The 20,611-nt window shown below is 33.2% G+C and overlaps 1 protein-coding gene across 1 annotated transcript; it reads left to right on the top strand.

Moving 5' to 3' along the window:
* Positions 1-821: 821 nt before the first annotated feature.
* On the top strand, positions 822-3,508 carry LOC149267438 (PHD finger protein PERSISTENT TAPETAL CELL 1-like). Its single transcript, XM_089411759.1, has 3 exons — positions 822-1,134; positions 1,210-1,456; positions 2,086-3,508. The coding sequence occupies exons 1-3, from the start codon at positions 822-824 to the stop codon at positions 3,506-3,508; spliced, it is 1,983 nt and encodes a 660-aa protein (XP_089267885.1).
* Positions 3,509-20,611: the final 17,103 nt, after the last annotated feature.

The raw sequence follows: 20,611 nt of genomic DNA, 5'->3' as shown, positions 1-20,611 counted from the left end.
TAAAATTTAACTGGTAATTCATTCATCCCTACATAGAATTTAACTTGTATGTTTTTTAAGTCATGGGTGTGTAAGTTGATCGGATTTGCAAGGGTGCCAACTGCAACCGAATTGAAATAACAGTTCAACCACATCATGGCGTGTCTGGTTCACCCGACACGCACGACGCTGCGTTGCCTTCCTTCTGGAAGGATCAACTCACAGTAAAATCCAGTTTTAGAAAATATTCCCCGACACGCACGACGCTGCATTGCCTTCCTTCTGGAATGATGAACGCACAGTGAAATCCGGCTTGGGAAATATTCCCCGCCGTGAAACAGGCTTTGGGTTTTATAAATCATTATTCCGACTAATTCGAATGCTGTTTCTGTTATAGCACCGACTCTCCAGGTAATTCCCGGCTGTGGTTGTTATCGGAGTGGAGAGAATGCGCGCGGGAGAGGCCGTTAAACCATCTACGGCCGGCACGCGCTTGAACGCCTTGCGGTGACAGGTGGAGCATCGGATGGCGCATGAGGCAATGGCGTACGTCGGAATCAGAAAAGCTTAGGTTTGTCTGAACATGAATTACATGGCCCTTCGCTGGTTCGTTGAATCATATTGTATATTGTGGAGTAATGGGAAGACAGCGAGAAGAATATTGAATTTTGTATAAGGTCATGCATTCAGCGGGATACAGTCTTTTTGGGCGCCCGCTTATTTATTTCCAGGCACCAACCGTATGAGCGTTCTGTAAAATTCTGAGTGCTGGAAGCTCAACTTAATCTACTGGAGAAACAAGATCTTCTGGAGAATCGATCCAGCGACGTGGGGTTTCAGAAATGTATATGGATCAGAGCAATAGGAAAAGGAAATTAACGGCGGGGGCTGAGAGGACGAGGGCATATGGATTTCATACATTTGGAGATCCTGGATGCCCCGCCGATTTCGATGGGCCGTTCCGGGAAAACATTGGGGTTTTCTTGCAGGAATTTGCCTGTCGGGAAGCTTACAATGTAGAGGGCATGGCTGTCTGGTCGATTGCAATGGAGTACGACCAGTCTCGTGGTCATTGTATTTCCATGTTTGTCGTCGAAGAGAAAGTGCAGAATGCGTCCCATGTCAATCCTCACTGCGATCAGTGCCGAGGGATAGGTGAGAGACCTGCAAAAACTGAATTGAAGCATGTTCATGTGTAATTTCCTGAGTTTTCTTGAATTGTTTTGGCAGGTTGGAGCCATCATTTGGTTTCCAAGTCTCGCTACCACTTTATCATACCTCCTGCTGCTGCTGCTCAGGGAGAATTTAAACTGAGCGTTCTGGATATGCGGACTCATTTGCTGCACGGCATGCTCCACTCGAATGGGTTCGGGCATCTCATCAGTTTAAATGGCAGAGAAAAAGGGTATTCCAAGTTTGCTTCTGGTCGTGAATTCATGGATTTATGGGACCGGATTTGCTCCATGCTCAGAGCCAGGTGAACTCAGCATCCATTCTGTCCAATTAATTAGAAGAATTGGTAATTGGGTTAGTTTCTTATCAGAATTTGAATCTTCAATCTTATAATTTAGCTATTCTGAATCTTCAATCTTATAATTTAGCTATTCTGAATCTTCAATCTCATAATTTAGCTACTTAGACTGTGGGATGTTTGTTATGCTATATGTTTGAGATTCAATTTGATGGCCATGCTCAGACCCAGGTATTATAATAATTCAAAGGAAGTCATCATCTATTTTATTCAATTTACATCTAGTTGCACTGATATGTCTGAGGAATTCATTGCATTAATAATGGTATATTTCTGAGGAATTCATTGCATTGATAATGGTATATTTCTGAGGAATTCATTGCATTGATAATGGTTAATAACTGAGACTAGTTTATATTCATTTTAGATAAGAGTTGATTAGAAATTTGCATTTTCAAACTCATAGTATTTCATATCACGACCATCCTAAAATTAGTTGCACCAAGTGCAAGTGCTGGTGCTGTGATGTTGGTTATGTGATATGCTTGAGATTCAATTTGATCGCCTTATTAATATTGCTTACAGGTGGGTGAATTTTCATGTATACTGAAATGATATATGGTTGGTGAATGCAGGAAAGTTAGCGTGGAAGATGTTGCGAAGAAAAGATCGATGGAATTAAGGCTGTTGCACTGTGTGGCCTATGGGGATTCTTGGTTTGGCAGATGGGGTTTCAAGTTCGGGCGAGGTTGCTATGGAGTGACCCAGCAAATGTACAGCAAAGCCATTGAGGCGCTTCGCGGAATGCCGCTGTCCATAATGCTGCAGCATTTTCAGCAGTGTGTGGACCACGGGGAACTTGTCTCCATCGTTGCCTTGTATCAGAGAATGAGCGGGAGCGTTGCCCTGCAGACTGTCGGGAATCTGATAGGCTTCATGATGGAATTGAAGGCTCTCATGCCTTTAAAATCCCGTGCTGAGAACGCGCCACTGCCTCATGCTGTAGACACGCCTTGTCGGTGGTCGGCGAGGAGACTCGAACTCGCGACGCAGGTTGTAGTCGAAGCTTTGAAAACCATGGGTGCCCACAAATGGGTTCCTCGACAGCACGTCAGAGATGCTGCGAGGGCTTACATAGGTGACACCGGCTTGTTGGATTTTGTGCTTAAATCGTTGGCAAATCGCGTGGTTGGAGGTCACATTGTGCGCAGGGCCGTGAATCCCAGCACCAGAGTCCTGGAATACTGCATACAGGATCTCAGCCCAGCTCGTCCGAGCGGTCATGTGAGCGCCCCGGCCGCCGCTGGGCTGGTGAGTGTCGAAAACATCAGTCGGAAAGATATAGCTAAACACATTGAGTACATATACAGGCTTGTCCTGGAAAGATATGAGCCTGCGGCCGACAATAACAGCACGGTTACGGCCATTCCGACAGCCAGCCGAATAATTTTCGACACCAAGCACTTTGTGAAGGACTACAGAGGAGAAATGACGAGGAGAGGCGCCGCCAATCAATGGGGTTTCGACGACGACGAGATGCTCAGAGTTATGTGCACGGTATCCCTGAGCGAACGTTGCCAGAACAGCAGCAAGCGTAGGCGTAGCCCGCCTCCCGCGCCTCCGATGGACGTCGTGGTTCTGCCACCTCACGCCACCGTCGCTGATCTCAAGAGAGCGTCCGAGAGGGCCCTCAGGGAAACCTACTACATCACACGCGATTTCCATGCGGAGTCCATCTCCGGTCTGGACGGAGACAACGACGATCTCCTGTTCGGAGCCCTCGAATCGGGGTCCAGCGTCGTAGTCCAAGGCAGCGGCATCGACATGTCGAGCGAGCTCCGCTACGAAGGAGGAGGAGGCGCCACTGCCGACGTGGACGACTGGTCGGTCGAATGTGCCTGTGGCGCCAAGGATGATGACGGTGAGCGGATGATTGCTTGCGACGTATGCGGGGTGTGGCAACATACTCGCTGTGCTGGCATTGCTGACGTGGACGAAGTTCCAAACATCTTCTTCTGTCACCGCTGTGGGCTCCACCTATTCCAGTCCATACTTTAGCTTTTCTTTTTAAATACATCCGCTCCGATTCTTTAGGTGCTTTGTATACATATAAATACACTATTATTATTCATCACGCTTTTTACATTCTCCTTAAAATCAGCCATCAAATCTAATCAATGATGAAAATTTCCCATGTATCAAAGTTGAGGTGGTACCTAACTGGCCAAGTTAATGGAATAATATTTGTAATATCATGTTTATTTGTCACATTCTCACTTGTAACATTCATGTGAATTAAAGTTTTGAGGTGCTTGTTGCATGGTAAGTTAATGGGATGATATTTGTATTATTAGGCTTATTTTGTGATATTTGTAATTTATAAAATATTCTTTTTGAGTTTAAGTATTTGGGTTGATGTTATAGTTTTTATGTGGATTTTTATTTTTTATTTTTTAGTTAGTCGTATTGATTAGGTGATCTTTAGTCAATTTTATCACTATAATTATCATTGGGCCACCGCTCTATCTCTGAGACCAATGCTTCATGGTGTTTTATAGCGTGAGACCAAGTCTTTTATAAGAAGTGAACCTTGATCAGGGACGAAAAATTTATTTTTGGAAGTTTTTCTGGTGGGTTTTTCCGGTCAAAATCCCGCAGCAATTTATTGAAATCGCAAGTTTGATAGCTAATTTCTGCACAATCAAAGCGTCCCAAGGGTTTTTCAAAGTGAAATATGCAGTTAAAAAACCATTTTAAATAATACAAATCAAGATTTAACCTCACTTTTTTCCGCCGGATTCCGTCACCGGTCAAAATCCCGCAGCAATTTATTGAAATCGCAAGTTTGATAGCTAATTTCTGCACAATCAAAGCGTCCCAAGGGTTTTTCAAAGTGAAATATGCAGTTAAAAAACCATTTTAAATAATACAAATCAAGATTTAACCTCACTTTTTTCCGCCGGATTCCGTCACCGGAATCTCCAAAAAGTCGCACTAAAAACAACTCCATTATTAAATTTTAATTTTATTTTATTATAAATATTAGTGGTGATTTTAATTTGTTTATAAATATCATTAATAGTTTTAATTTGTTAAAAATAAAAATTAATAATTTTTAAAATCATATAATATTTATAGTAATTTTGAATTTTATTAATATTATTATTTATAATTATATAAATTTTAAAATTTATTTATTTATCAAGAGAATTGGTAACTAGGCGAGTTTTAGTTTTATAGACATTTTAAAATTTAATTCATTAATAAACATGAAAATAAAATATAAACCTTAAATTATCTATTTTTTTTAATGAAATATAAAATTATATATAATAAAATTTTAATAAAAAATGATATGAAGTAAATAATTTATTAAATTATTATTTTTAATTAGAAAATCATTAAATTAAATCAAAGTATTAACCATTATAAGCAAACTAAATTCATTCACATTTTAGCTAGTTTTATCTAATTTATTTATACTCATTATAAAATTAAGAAAAATAGAATTTGATTTTGTTAATTCAAAAAATAACATTTTTTTCATTTCAATATTATAAAAGATTAATAACCAGAAGAATTTATAAAAAAATATTTGGAGTATTTCTTAGAGTAGGTTAAGTTAATAAAGATCTTCATGTAAGACAATATTCAAAAATTATTTGGAGTATTTCTTAGAGTATGTTAAGTTAATAAAGATCTTCATGTAAGACAATATTCAGAGACCAGATTAGGAAGGGCTTATAAGATGCCCACTTTATTGTGACAATTAAGAGTCAGTGACACACTTGTTCGTGGATTGCGTATTTTCAGAGGCGGTGTGCAGAGCAATCTTGTTTGAGGGGGTTTACATGGGGTTGTGATCGGGTAGATTGTTAGGGGAATGTCTCACAAAGTTGACAAAAACCCCAGTGTTGGAGCATTTTTATAGCCTTCCAAGATTGGTCCTTTGACATATATGGTTACACCAGAATAGAACCATCATTGATAATGAGGTCCCAAATATTCTACATGTGTTGCATCAAAAATAAAAATTAAAAAACTCAACACAAAAGGTTTACAGGAGAAGATCATAATTCCAATTGGGCCAAGGATAGATATTTCAAAGGCTTAGGCCTTCTTTGATGGAGCCAAAAGTCATATCAGGGATATATGCAGAGAGGAGCAAAATTTCACCTGAACAACCATCATTATTTCCTTCTTAGCCTATGGTTGGGGCCCAAAACTAATAATAAAGAAATATTAATTGGCTTTGACTCATCCTTGACTTTGCAATGTTCAGGGAGGTGAAGTGCTTACAATTTTTAGCGATTCTTAAGTGGTTACTGGTTGGTTCTTGAGGATCAGAGATTTCACAACTCGGCCCTAAATCCTTGGCAACAAAGAATTCACTAACTACAAAAATAATTGAGGAACACGAGGTATCACATATCCACATGGAACACAATGTTGATGCGGACAAAAGATCAAAGGAAACATTATTCTAACCTGTAAGACATTTAGTGATTTCATAAAATGTTGTTGATGTCCTTAGGGTGAATGCCAACAATAGTTTCTAATTTTCTGTCTTGAGGATTTTTAGATTTAGATCTCGAATCATCCATAGTCTTCATTTTTTAGTTTTCAATGTTTCGACTCAATACCATGACTCATCATCAGGAAAAAACCTGCAAAGCAGAGAAGAGAAGAGAAAGGGCAGTATAAATAAGGTTGGAAAGAAGAAAAGTTGAAAGAAAGGAATCAATCAGAAAGCTTAAAAAGAGAATATTTAATATAGATTTTTTTTCCCTTCAATTATTTTTAATTTTTATAAAACATTAATAATAATGTTAATGCTATATTATATTTTTAGTTAATATGTAATCCTAATCTAGTTTATTAATAAAATGAATTTTATATTTGGAAATTTGGATTTAATAAAATGAATTTAATATTTGGAAATTCAAAAAAAAAATTATTTAAGGGAGATTTTTTATTTATTAAGGATACTAAATGACAACCATCCGATAATAATAATAGTATAGTTTTAGTATTAATTATAATGTACATGCTAATAACTTTTTATTATTACTATTAACAAGATAATATTAACATATGGAATGTTATGTTATTTATTATGGTTTATTTAAAAATTGTTTTATTATTTATTTTTAATTAAATTAAATTTGCAATTGTATTGTTATGATATGTTAATTTAAAATTATTGGTTAATATATAACTTAATTTAGATAATTTACGAAGTGAATTTTTATGAAGGGGAATGGAATTAAGAATAACAATAGCATCCTAGGTTAAATAATATTCAATATTATTAGTGTTAATTAAGATGTTAATAGTAACCATGTATATTATTATTATTAACAAGATAATTAATGATATTAATAATAAAGCTAATATTATTAATCTATGGTACCATAAAGATCCTAATTGATAGTAAGGTGAGGGAGAAAAAGTAGTTAAAGGATTAAAAAAAAAATTAAGGGAATTAATAGCAAATGGACAAGAAGGGGATGTTAAATATCAATAAGAAAATGTTAAATTTAAGGAGGCAAGGAGGATGAGAGGGGTACGAGAAAAGATTGCGCAATGGGTAGAGAGAAAGGGTCTGAGAGTGGAGATAGGGGAGGGGGTTAATGGGGAGAAGAAGGGGACGAAGTATGATCCTGAGAGAGTAAAGGAATCTAGTTTCTGCTTACTTCCAAACCTCCATCCCTATTGATATTATGAGGATGTTTTATAATTTCAAGGGTTTCTCGAGTTTTCCGTTTATATTTATGGTTTTCATTGGTGATGACCTTAGTGTTTTCAAGACAAATATGATGACAAGTTTTTTCTGAATGTTCAGCCGGTGCTGAGGATAGAGCTCTTCCATTTTTTATGTTTGCACCATGTTCTTTGAGTCTGATTTTGAAATACCTTCCAGTCTCCCCAATATAACATTTTCCACATGAACATACGACTTTATAGACACCTTTCTGCTGTAGGTGATCACTGGTATCCTTGATTGATCTCATTCTTTGTTTTATGGTTAAAAGTGGTTTGAAAGAGGTTTCAATGTCCTTTTTGAGAACCCTGGCTAGTTTGTCTGTGACTCCTTAAATATAAGGAAGATAAGTCATCCTACTAGCAACTTGGGTGCTTGTCATAGGTTGATTGTCTTTATTTTCCGATCTAGCTTTACTAAGGTTCTTGATGATGTCCAACTTTTTATATCCAATGCTTTCAAAGACTTTCTTTAAGTATTTGATTTCTTCTTTCGTATGAGAGGTGTTAGATATTCAGAAAGCCCTAGTGAAAAGCATCCTATTTACCCCCATCTTTTGAGTTGAGTGATTTTGTGAGTCGGCATGCAAACAGTTATCAGTGTGAGCTTTCTTTTCGAACACCTTATGTCCCAGTGATCCATCTTCATTTATTAATTCTGAATTTCAAAATATAAAATTAATTGTATTAATAAACTAGATTAGAATTACATATTAACTAAAAATCTAATATAGCATTAACATTATCATCAATGTTTTATAAAAATTAAAATTAATTGAATTAAAAATAAAATTTTAAAAATCTATATTAAATAATTTATCTCATATTTTTTTCTTTTTAAATCTTCTAATTGGCTTTTTTCTTTCAACTTCTCTTCTTTCCAACCCTATTTATATCACCCTTTCTCTTCTCTTGTTTGCAAGTTTTTTTCCTGATGATGAGTCATGGTATTGACTCGAAAAGTCGAAAACTCAAAAATGAAGACTGTGGATGATCTGAGATCTCAACCTAAAAAACATTTTCTAAACTGAAGTTGTTGTAATAGTTGGGACCTTAATTGTTTGTATGTTTGACTATTTTATGTTCTTGTTTGGTAGAATGCCTTAGATTTCTTAATAGCATATCCAGGAGGTTGTAATTAAATAGTAATTTTTATATTTTGATTTCAATGAAATAAAAAGCATGAGATTTTTTCCATCTGGAAAATATTGATAACTTTTATATTAAATATTTTGAAGTAGTTAAATATATATTATTAATTTTAAAAATTAATAAAATTTAAATAATGGTCGATAAATAAATTTGGATGAATAAAAGAGAACCATTTTTTAAATTGTATTTTTGGCTTATTCACTATAAATTTACTTAAATTCTTAAATATAAGCATTGGTTGTTGTATACTTTTAATAAATTTGGAATGAAATACAATGTAAATACACTAGGCTAGATCCATCTTAATTTTGAATTTAGAGTTAAGATAGCTCTATGTTGGTTTAATTTCCTCCTTTAAATAGGATATATTCCACATGAATATCGTGAATTAATATTAGGCTATATTTCACATGAATACCATGGTTTAATACTATGAGTCATTATTATTATTATTATTATTGTTATTATTATTATTATTATTATTATTATTATTATTATTATTTATATAGGATTATTTCTATTTTGTTATTTTTATTTTTATTTTATTTTGACCAAGTTAAAATGTTTACATTACAATATGTTACAACGTCGATTGGAGAGCGTCTCTTAGCGCAATAAAAATCAATCTTCCATCTTAACTCCTGATCTACCAAGCACTTAGAGGAATCAAATCTATTTTCACTCTAAAAGACATTTGCATCTCAAGGGATTTGATCCCTCTCGACCCTTGGTAAATCCATAGTAGAGATGGATCTAACCTAGTTTATTTATTAATTATAATTATAATTATTAAAGTTATATTTTTTATTTTATTTTATGTAATTTGACCAAGTCAAAATGTTAAACAAGACATACATTACAACATCTCTACCATATTAACACAAAAACATATTGTTTCAAAAAAATACATTTTTTTCATATGTTTTTAGCTTATTTCTTTAAAAATTTATTAAAATATATATTAAATAAATACATATTGGATACAAAATTTACTTTCACACACATTTAAAATTTAAATAAATTTATTAAAAAATAGGTTAAAAATATAACAAAAAAATAAATAAATAAAAATAATATTCAATTTTTATTTTATTATTTAACTAAAATTTTATTAATTTTCTTTAAAAATCCATTTTCAATGTTATTTTTTCTTAAATGAATTAATAAACAAAAACAAAAGGCAAATTAACTAACATCGTACAAACCTTAATATACTTTTACTTATAGAAATGTTCAAATTCATTCCTTCACAAGAAATATCATAGTTAACAAGCCCCTTAAAAATATTATTGTCTAACATCAACACCAAAAACTACTAAAGTTGACATGACATTGATCTCCCGCCTATTAAAGGCCTAAACATCACTATGCTTCGAATTAGAAAAATGAGAATAAATGCCCCTAGTTCATCATCTAATGAGTTAATATCCAGCTTCACTTACTTTTAACCCGAAAGTTAACAACCCTGAGATAATGAATTTAGAAATGTGAGAGCCAATTCCCTTTCTCGCTTAATACCATATGTTCCCTTACTTTTAATTTAATATTAATCAACTTGAGTTGAATGGTGGACATTGTCATACCTTTGGATTTGTAGGGATTCTCATATTGCTAAACTACTTGCATCTAAATAATTTCATGTCATTCATTTGACAACATTTTATATTGAATTAAGTAGCGAAGGGCAGCATAACGTGCATCTTCAAAATAGTTACAACAAACAAATTATGACAGAGTCAATCATAGGTTATACAATTTATCTTAATATATTAAGATTGCATATCATGGCTAGATATTAGAAATTGAGGGAGGTTATATAATCTATCTTAATATATTAAAATTGCTTATCATGGTTGGATATTAGAAATTGAGGTCAATAAATAAAGCATTTGAGTAGCAATGCTTTAGGAAGGTGCAAAATGTAGGTTGTTAACCAGATTTTAAACACTCCAATATGATATGCATGGCACTAAAATGAAGATTGGGTTCGATGTGTATTAAGCATTTTTTAGGGTTGCATAAATGAGATGCAGTACACGAAAGTGTTGCTTAGCAATTGTGTACGAAGGTGCAAAATGTATGTTGTTAAAAGGATTTTAAACACTCTAGTTTGATATGCATGATACTAAAATGAAGATTGGGTTCGATGTGTATCAAGCATCTTTTAGGGTTGCATAAATGAGATGCAGTGTACGAGAGTGTTGATTAGCAATTGCTTATGAAGGTGCAAAATGTATGTTGTTAAGAGGATTTTAAACACTCCAATTTGATATGCATGACACTAAAATGAAGATTGGGTTCGATGTGTATCATGCATCTTTTAAGGTTGCATAAATGAGATGCAATACACAAAAGTGATCTTTGGTGTGATGTAATGTAGCATACGAAAGTAAATTTTGGTGCACTATGATGTATCCGGGAAAGGAAAAGTTGGTGTAATGTGGTGTATCACACCCAATTAAACTTTGGTGAGTTGTAATGTACATATAGAAGCAAACTTTTGCTACAATGTGATGTATTGGAGGAAAGTAAACTTTGGTGCAGTGTCATGGATCATCAGTAAAGTGAATTTTGGTGCAATATGATGCCAATGCACAATTATATTTTCAATATGGCGAGAAAAGGAAAATTTAGGAATTTGCAATGCATCACCTAGAAGGAAACTTTGGTGTGGTGCGATGTAGCAAACAAAAATAATTTTTTGTGTGATGTGATGCATCACAAAGTAAAGTTTGGTGAAGTCAACCTAGGTGTAATGCATTGTACCGTGGGTAAAGTATGCTAGGTGTGACTTAGTGCAAGTGAGCAATTTTCTTTGTGAAATGTTAGGAGATGGAAATATCTTGGAAGTGCAATGTATGACACAAAAGTAAACTTTAAACAAGGCACTTAGAGCTTTTGATTCATTAAATACAATGTAGATTGATGATATTTCCTTGGAATATGAGGCATGACAATAAAATTTCATAAATGTGATAAATAAAAAATGGAACAATTTTGCTTAGAATTTTCCTTTATTGCAATCAAAGAAAATTTAGAACAATGTAATATGCTAAAACTAAAGAGTTTTTGGGTGTGATAAATGTTATGTCACAGGGAAACTTGTTTTATCGGTGACATTTTGCACGGAAACAAAGTTTTGTGTGATGTGAAAAGGATGTTTGCACAAATTTTACAAGTGATGAATTTCATAATACATCACAACAACTAAGGAATGTCACAATGCAAAATAACACTTTGACACACATTAGAGAAACTTTGAGGTAAAAAATGAGCCTCAAAACAAAAATGTACAACAAAAGTCAACTTTATAATAACCAACAAGGTTCAATATGATGATGTTAACCATGGAGGATGATTCACCATTTTTGGAGTAGAAAGGTGAAAAAAAAAACTATTTTTTCAACTTGTATTTTCAACTTATCTCTCCGTGATTTTACTAAAATTTTGAACATAAGCACTCGTTGGATGCGTAATTTATTGTTGCATCCAAAGAGTACCCATGTTACATACTTTTGATGGACCCTACCACACGAAAAAATTGAAATATATTAAAACGTGATTGTAATCATGTTTTTTCATGTATTTCACATTTTTTTTGTGTTGTAGGGTCCATCAAAAGTATGCAACATGAGTAGTCCTTGGATGAAAAATTAAATTTTGAATCCAACGAGTGCTCCCACTCAAAATTTGAGTAAAATCATAAGGAGATAAGTTGAAAATACGAGTTGAAAAATTAGTTTTTTTTCTTCTTTCCCTCCAAACCTTGATGAGGTAATCTAATCTTATTTTATTATTTTCACTATTGTTTTATAATATTCCTTAGGAGGCTCATTTTAGACCTCAAAATTTCTTTAATGATTTTTTTATTTGTGTGACATCTCTCAGCCGGTCAAACTTTCTATCTTTGTGACACATCAAACCTCACAAAAGTTATGTTTCATACAATATTATAAAGGATATTTTTTTTAAAGATGCATACCTATTTGAATATGACAAGTTTAGTTTTGGAAATTGCAAACCAAACTATTTTTATATTTTCATATGGGCTTGATCTCCTCAATCTGAAAGCCTTTTTTTTGCATTAAAAAAAATGCATGCATGTGTCATAGTGCACATAAGCTTTCTTGGACGTGTCAAATCACATAGCTCCAAATTTTCATTTGCAGTAGCTTTTGGCATTGCATAATAGTTTCTTTCCATGCAACACATTGCACTTTCTGTGATAGGAGAAGAGAAGTGTCCTCAGACACACATATTTTATTAATTAATAAAAGAAAATTAAATAATATGCAAGTGCTTACAATAATCACTCAATGCTCTTACAAGAGGAGAAAAATAAGCTTTAAATAAGCTTATGTCCTAAACTAATTTAGTTACAAATCACTTATTTCATGTGACAATTGTTCATTTACATTTAATGTGATTTTAACAGATTTCCTAAAAATTTCCTATTTTAATTCCTAAATAATGACATTTTTCTAGATGTTGAATATATTATAACAAATAAATATTCTAAGACTTTGTGACTTTGAAATGTTAAACTATCTAAAGAATTAAATACTAAACTATCTAAATAATTAAATACTAAACTATGTACTTTGGATCATATATATAACATTCCCCCCTTTGACCCAAAAGTACATTACAACAAATACCAAGTTCTTCCCTAAACTTATTAAATTTGATCCTGACAAGTGGTTTTGTGAAAATATCTGAGATCTGATCTTCTGAAGGAAAATATATTGGTTTGATGACGTCCTTTACTATGAGTGTTTTTATGTAATTATAATTTGTGTCAACATGCTTTGTTTTGGAATGTAAAACTAGATTTTTTTGCAAGTTTTATGGTGACTAGTTGTCAATGAATAAAGATGTGGCTTATGCTTGAGGAACGCCTAAATCTTGCAAAATTTTGCACAACCAAACAATCTCACATGTTGCTTGCCATGTTGATATATATTTTGCTTATGCTACATAATTTTCCAATGCGACTTGCTTCTTGTAGCTCCAAGAAACTGTTGTTAACCCCATGTTTGCAAAATAACCTGATGTTGATGCTCAATCATCAATATTTCCAGCAAAATATTCATCTGGATATCCACTAAGTGCGAAATTCTTAGTATTTTTGTAGAGAAGACCGAAATCTTGTGTACCTTGGATATATCTAAGAACCCTTTTTGTTGCATTTCAATGGCTTTCCCTTGGTTCATGCATATATCGCAAGAGAATACTAAATACGTAAGATAAGTTTCGATGAGTGGTTGTCAAATACATCAAGTTGCTAACCAATTATCTATAATTGGTATTGTTTACCAACTCCCTCCCTTCAAATTTTAAAATTTAAGTTTTGATCCATTGGGGTGAGAACAGACTTGCAATCTTGCATTCCAAATTTTTTTAGTTAAAATGGATATTTTCTTTGACTAATGAAAATGGTGTTTGGATGTTGGAATAATTCAACTCCAAGATAGTAGTGAAGTAGTCCTAGATAAGTCAGCTTGAATCTAGCCTATAATTCTTTCTTTGCCTTCCCAATATGATCATTGGTGTTTCCAGTAATGATCAAGTCATCCACATATATAACTAAAATCACCATATTTCTACCTAGTTAGTGCACATATAAGGTATCATTTGATTCACTGTGCTTAAATCCAACCTTGTTAAGATACTCATCCACTTTTTCATACCATTCTCGTGGAGCTTGTTTCAATCCATATAAATCCTTTATTAATTTTCAAACTTTGTGCTCATGTCCTTTGAGGAAGAAACTTTTGACATCCATCTTATGTACTTTCCAACTTTTTTGAGCCGACAATGCAATCACCAATATGATGGTGTTCCATTTTTCCATAGGTGAAAATGCTTTCTCATAGTCTATTCCTTCTTGTCAACAACTCTTACCTTATATTTGTCAATTTTTCTATCTGGCTTATACTTGATTTGATAACCCCATTTTCATCCGATGGATTTCACATTTTGAGGACAATCAACAAGTTTCCAAGTATTATTTTACATCATTGACTTATATTATTCAACCATTGTATTTTTCCATTCTACATGTTCTATTGCCTCTTTGAATGTGGAGGGCTTAGTAAAATCATTTGTTACTGAAGCAAAATTTTCTTCATTTTTTTTGTGAACTTCCTATGTCTGTTTTTTTCAATTCAACTTGGCTAACATCATTCAAAACTTGAATGACCCATTTAGGTGGTTGATGTTGGATTGTTTGGGGATCTAAATGATCACCATCATTATAAATCATATTGATATAAAAAGCAGTTATTCAAGCATTTGAAGGTTTAGGAGGTGGAGAGTCACTATCGGATGAACCACTTCCAAAAGATTTAGATGAAGCAGGTGGACTAGATGAATCATTTTCTAAAGAAGTGCATTCAATCTCATAATAATGTTGTGTACTAGATTGATTTTGCATTCTACTTTTCTTTTTATCACCCTGAGTTTCCAATTTTTGTAGAAGATTTTCTATCTCTATGGCACTCTTGCTTTTCTGTTTCATCAAATATAACACTTGACTAGCAATACACTTTCCATTGGATAAAAGACACTATCCCTTCTTTTCATTAAAACATCCAATCAATATTCACTTCAAACTTCGTGAATTGAGTTTAGTTCACTTTCTTTCAGAACTAGGCATAGCATACTCAACCAAAAACTATGAGATGTTTGACTCAAGGTTTGAAACTGAACCATGCTTCATATGGTGTAATTCCTTCCAAGAAGCAATGGGAGATACGCTCCTCAAGTAGACTACAATATGTCTGCTTTTACCCTATTAACATGGATTTCACCATTCCTAACAAGGTATGGTTCATTCTTTTTTCTACTCCATTCTGTTGTGGAGTGTAGACATCTATAAATTGACTTTTGGTACCATATCGCTGCAATAAGTTTGGAATTCATTGGAAGTGAATTCCCCTCCATTATTTGTCCTAAGAGTGCCAATTTTTTCTTTAACTTCTTTTTCAACTAGTTGGCAAAAAGTCTTGAACTTTTCAAAGGTTTCTAAATTTTCTTTCAAAAAATAAACCCAATTCATTCTATTGAAATCATCAATGAAAAGAAAAAAATATTTACAACCTCCTAGATAATCCCGTGGAGGTCCACAAATGTCATTGTAATCTAATTGAAACACCTGTTCGCACACCATGAACTTATTTGAAAAGTCTCTCAAGTTTGTTTCCCATAAATGAAAGCTTTACATCTTGCATTTTCTTTCTTAAAAGTTGGAAGTCCTTTGACCATTCCGTTTTTTGAATTGGAGAGAGACTTTCAAAGTTTAAATGCCCATATCTAGCATGCCACAACCTTATAGGTAAAATATTTGAACTTACTACTCCTACAAAATCATATTTTGTGGAATGACTGTCCCTTTCATCCTTAGAAGTTTTCCATCTTCATATCTAGTCATGACTATCTTCAAATTTTGTTTGATGGAATTGATTTTTACCAAGACATATCCCATAATTACTTGATGTCCTGCTTCAGGAATCATGACTAATGACAACATATTTTTCTTGATTATTAGTACATACTAAACATTCGAAAATAGTTTTTCTCCAATTGTAGGAAAAGAAACCTTTACTGCACCTTTTCCATAAGGAGTATGTGTTGTATCATCTTCTAGAAAGATTGAATTGATTTGACGCTACTGAAATGTCCAAAAAAAAGTCACGTCGAAAAGTCATATGTTGTGTATCCCCTATATCTAAGATCCAAGCATATTATAAATCACTTTTAAGAGAATATGTGGAGACCTGTAATTTTGTTGATTCCAAACTTTGAAGTGTAGTGAAGACATATTCTAAAGCATCATCGTCTTGATCATTAGCAAATTGTGCCAAATGTTGTTGAAACTTCAGGATTTTTCAATAAAAGTTCAACAATTTTCAGTATAATGACCAACTTTGTTGCATCATTTACAAATAACTTGATAGATATCTTTGCCTTTCCCTTGATTTTTTCCTTTGCCTTGAGTTTTTCCTCTGTATTGACTTTGTCCTTTGCCTGTCTTTACTTTGTCCTCTTCCTTGACTTTGTCCTCTTCTTTGACTGTTGTCTATGCTAAAATTGTTCCCTCTACCTTGACTGCGACCACAATATTGTCTTTTGTATGCTCCCTAATTTTTATTGTTGTGCCCTCTGTTATTCACTTGAGTTCATCTTCCTCTGGAACTTTTAGTTGAAGATTTATTTGTGCTAGCTTCTGTTAAAAAACATCTTCTCCAACTTGTTTCTTCTTTCGAAATGTTTTATCATGTTGAGCTAGCATTTCACTTAATTGAGAAAATGTTAACTTCTCTAGCTTTCTAGTCAACTTTAAAGTTTCCAAGGAATGTGTATATGAATAAGGAAAACCAAAAATCAAAATAGTAGTCATGAAACTATCTTTTACAACTTGAAATCTTGCCTTAACTATTTCCTACTTGATGTTATTTATTATGAAAATATACTCAAGTACATCTCCCCTTTTGTCATTTTGTGTTGAAGTAGCTTCAATTGAAGATCAACTCTCTTTGCCTCTGGTTTTGTATAAAAAAATCTTTAAATGTTTTCCAAGCAAACCATGCATCATAAGAATTTTGTATATGAACATACATTTCATTATTTACAAATGATTTAATTGAAGTTAATGCATTTGTATTTTTAATCTTCCATTTGGCTAGTGAGTTGGCATCATCAGTAAGTTTGTTTGGTTTAACAACACCATTGCACGAAAATTTCCAAAGTTCATTATAAATAATAAAAAATATGTCCATGTGTCTTTTCCATGCCTTATAGTTCTTTGAACCTTCAAGTTTGTCAAACTCAAAAAATAAATTTACCAGCTTGGGCATTGTGAAGATAAATATATGCACCAAGATAGATCATGCATCACACACAAAAACAAGATGAGACAAAACACCATACACTGCGCCACAACAAGTAATGATATATCGGGGCTTGGCCTTGACCCTTGTATAGTCGTTTAAGAAATAAAGAAAATTAATTGAGCTTTGTACTTGGCTCTAGTCAATTCTTTAATAAATTTGTTTATAATTTTGCTTTAAAGCTTTCAAATTTTGATATTGCAGCTCATTTTATCTCTTCACTAATGTTGAGGCAATAAAAAATTACAATGCACACTCAAAGTAAATGATTAAAAAAAATCCTCTCCTTGAAGTAGATAGCGTGACACTATATTCTTCCTTGTAACTCCCAAAAGTACCTTACATTTAGAAAACAACATAGCACTGGTAACAAAATGATTCTTTTTTATGCCACTCCTAAAAGAAACCTTGGAAAATTTCACTTGTAAAAAAAGTTGCTTTTTTATGCCACTTCTAAAATAAATCTTGGAAAATTTCAAAATTAATGAAATAACTTGGAAACTTATGCTTCATAATCTGTAACAAAATTTATAACACTATGTAGAAAATATGTTTTTACCTAGATATTTGATTTCCTGGCAGCACAGGACTGGACTTCAAATGGATTTTCTTAAGTTATCCTACCCTTCGATACACCACCCAACATCTTTCTCACCAGTCAAACTGACAGACTCGTAGACTACTCGAATGAACACCCAACCTCGATGTGCACATGGTCTAGGAAATAAAATCACAACTCAATTTCCCACCAAAGATCTCTATTATAGACCAACTCCATCATAAGGTAAAGTTTGGTGTGCAATGTGCACTTATTTTTCGCCCATAAATTTCATCCCCCAAACCATTCGTATCATCAAAATTTTACCTAAGATCACTCTATAATTTCATGCCATTTGAGCCCTTAATTTGAATTATTTCTCCCTGGTACTTTATTTTAATTTTTCTCGGTTAAGTGTTTCACTGGTGGTGGATATTCTGCTAACAATTAAGTACATGTGGGAGGGACCTTCATGGGTAGGAGGGAGAGGAATACGAAGAGGAGGAGGAGGAGGATAATTTCTCAGCTACCATAGATGAGCACGATCCCAACTTCAAACCTATAACGTTGAGATGGACAGGCTCTGTTGGTCACAAGTGCTAATGTCTTAATGCTATCCGTGGAAGCAGAAGTTGAACCAAGAAACTTTCACATTCTCTGCAGGTTGAATAACTACAACCAAAAGAAAATCATGGAAATTCTAAAAAGAGTAGTAGTAATCAAAGTTTATGCTCTTGCCAAACTAAATTAATCTAAAACAATAGATAAAAAATTCTATAACCTACATTAGAAATTTTCCCTTTTTCTTAATAAAATTGAACAATTTCTATACTAATGAGCATATGATCAATTTTATTGAGTTTTCCAAACCTGCAAAGACGAAATATCCTCTTCTTCTCTTTACACCACTTGCATCATTGCAGCTTTGATACCACAATAGGAGAAGTGTCTTGGATGCACATATTTTATTATCTAAGAAAGGAAATTAAATAGTATGCAAGAGCTTACATCAATCCCTCAATGATCTTGCAATAGGAGAAAAATAAGCTTATGTTGTAAATTAAAATCTCCGAACAAATTTCCTGATTTTATTCCTAAATAAGAACACTTTTATAGATGTCAAATTTATTATAACAAATAAATGTTCTAAGAAGACTATATGATTCTAAATAGTTAAATATTAAATGATCTAAACAATAAAATACTAAACTTTGTACTTTGGATCATATATCTAACATTCTAAAACTTTCCATCATCACGACACATTGTGTATTGCACCTAAGATATCCTTGGCTATAGCATACGATATCACAAAAAAATTGTAAAATCCTTGGCATCCTCCCTTCCATCATATCCTTTGTGTCTTCCTTTTCTTTGTAATTAGTATTGGTAATAGTTGACTTTGGTTCATTATAGTTCTTAATGGTTAGCTATAAAATTGTAGATTCAGTATGATTATATTTGGTTGATTATGGTTGAATATAATTGGCTATGGTTGATAGTGTTTGACTATGTTTAAATGTGTAAAATATTGTTGAAAATGGTTGTTATTAATGTTAAAGTTTGTCCAAATGAAAGATAAAGTTACATAGTCAAATAACATATTTTGAAACATTTCCAACGATATATGGCATGCCTTCTAACTCCTGATGGTTGAGGATATTAATTTTTTTGCTAGTTGCACAAGTTAGCCCAGCCAATAAATAAGTCGATCTAGACAATGGACAAGTCAACCCCTTAGCTAAAAACCTGTTTGGTATAAATACCACACATGAGACTAATTTGAAGGTAAGAAAATGATTGATTGAGAAAGGAATAATATTTGAAATGACCACATATCTGAGTTAAGGAAAAAGATTAAGCTAAGGAAAGAAGTAGGTCGAGCTTAAGAGTTAAGAAGCTAAGCATTTGTGGAAAATCCAAGCTAAAGGAGGATCGTTTTTGTTATTCTGTTGTGATTCTTGGGGCAGATATAACACAATGACAAGGCAAAATTTCCCGAGCTTGAGAAAACCAAATTTTGGGCAGTCTTTACCTTTATTTTGAAGTAAGCCAAGCCCCTATAAAATGATGATTAGTTACCTTTGTTGGAACAAACATCAAACCTATTGAGTAGGCTAATTCTAGACCATTGATTTTTGCATAGTTGTGAGAGTTTTAGAAGCCGAGACCTAGTTTGTCTAAGAAATAGAGTCGAGCTAAGGGAATAAGGTTGAAGGAGATGACACATGCTAAGTAAATTAGGGTCAAGTTGAAGGAGAAGAGGGTTGAGTTGTTATAGGTCTAAGTTGAGGAAGACTTCTAAGGTAAATTGATTATTTATTCTTTTGTGGAATTCTGTGTTTTTACCCTAGCTATTATTGGAAGAAGTTGATCCTTGTTTATTTTAACCATAGGCTTGTAGGGAACCTTAAAATTAAGTTACAATATATTTTTAATGGCTAAGTGTCGAAACAACAAGGAAAAAGGGTATAGAGTGGTTACAAGTTGTTGAAAAATGCAGCAATAAATTCTCAATTTGATTTTGCCTTGATTAAATTTAGAAAATTCAAATTTCCACATCAACAGACAACTTGGATGATGTTAAGTTGTGTGACATGGCTTGTGTCACCCAGATTACTCAGTGAATTTGATTTGGAGGAGTTAGAGTTCAATTAAGCATGTGTGATTGCTAATTTGTAGAAATAAATGCCAATTATTTAAGGTTGTTTTCAGTTAAACTAGTTCCAACTATTGGAGGAACTGGTGGAGGGTAAACTTGTGTAGTGAGACTTCAGTCAAACTTAGTGATAATCCAGTTAACTAATCAATCAACCC

The sequence above is a fragment of the Pinus tabuliformis genome, chromosome 6, assembly GCF_031772625.1.
Source record: "Pinus tabuliformis cultivar Carrire ecotype Pingquan chromosome 6, CPIR1, whole genome shotgun sequence".
Taxonomy (NCBI): Eukaryota; Viridiplantae; Streptophyta; class Pinopsida; order Pinales; family Pinaceae; genus Pinus; species Pinus tabuliformis.
Note: the sequence above shows the minus strand (reverse complement) of the source record. Positions and strands in the feature narration are given on the sequence as shown.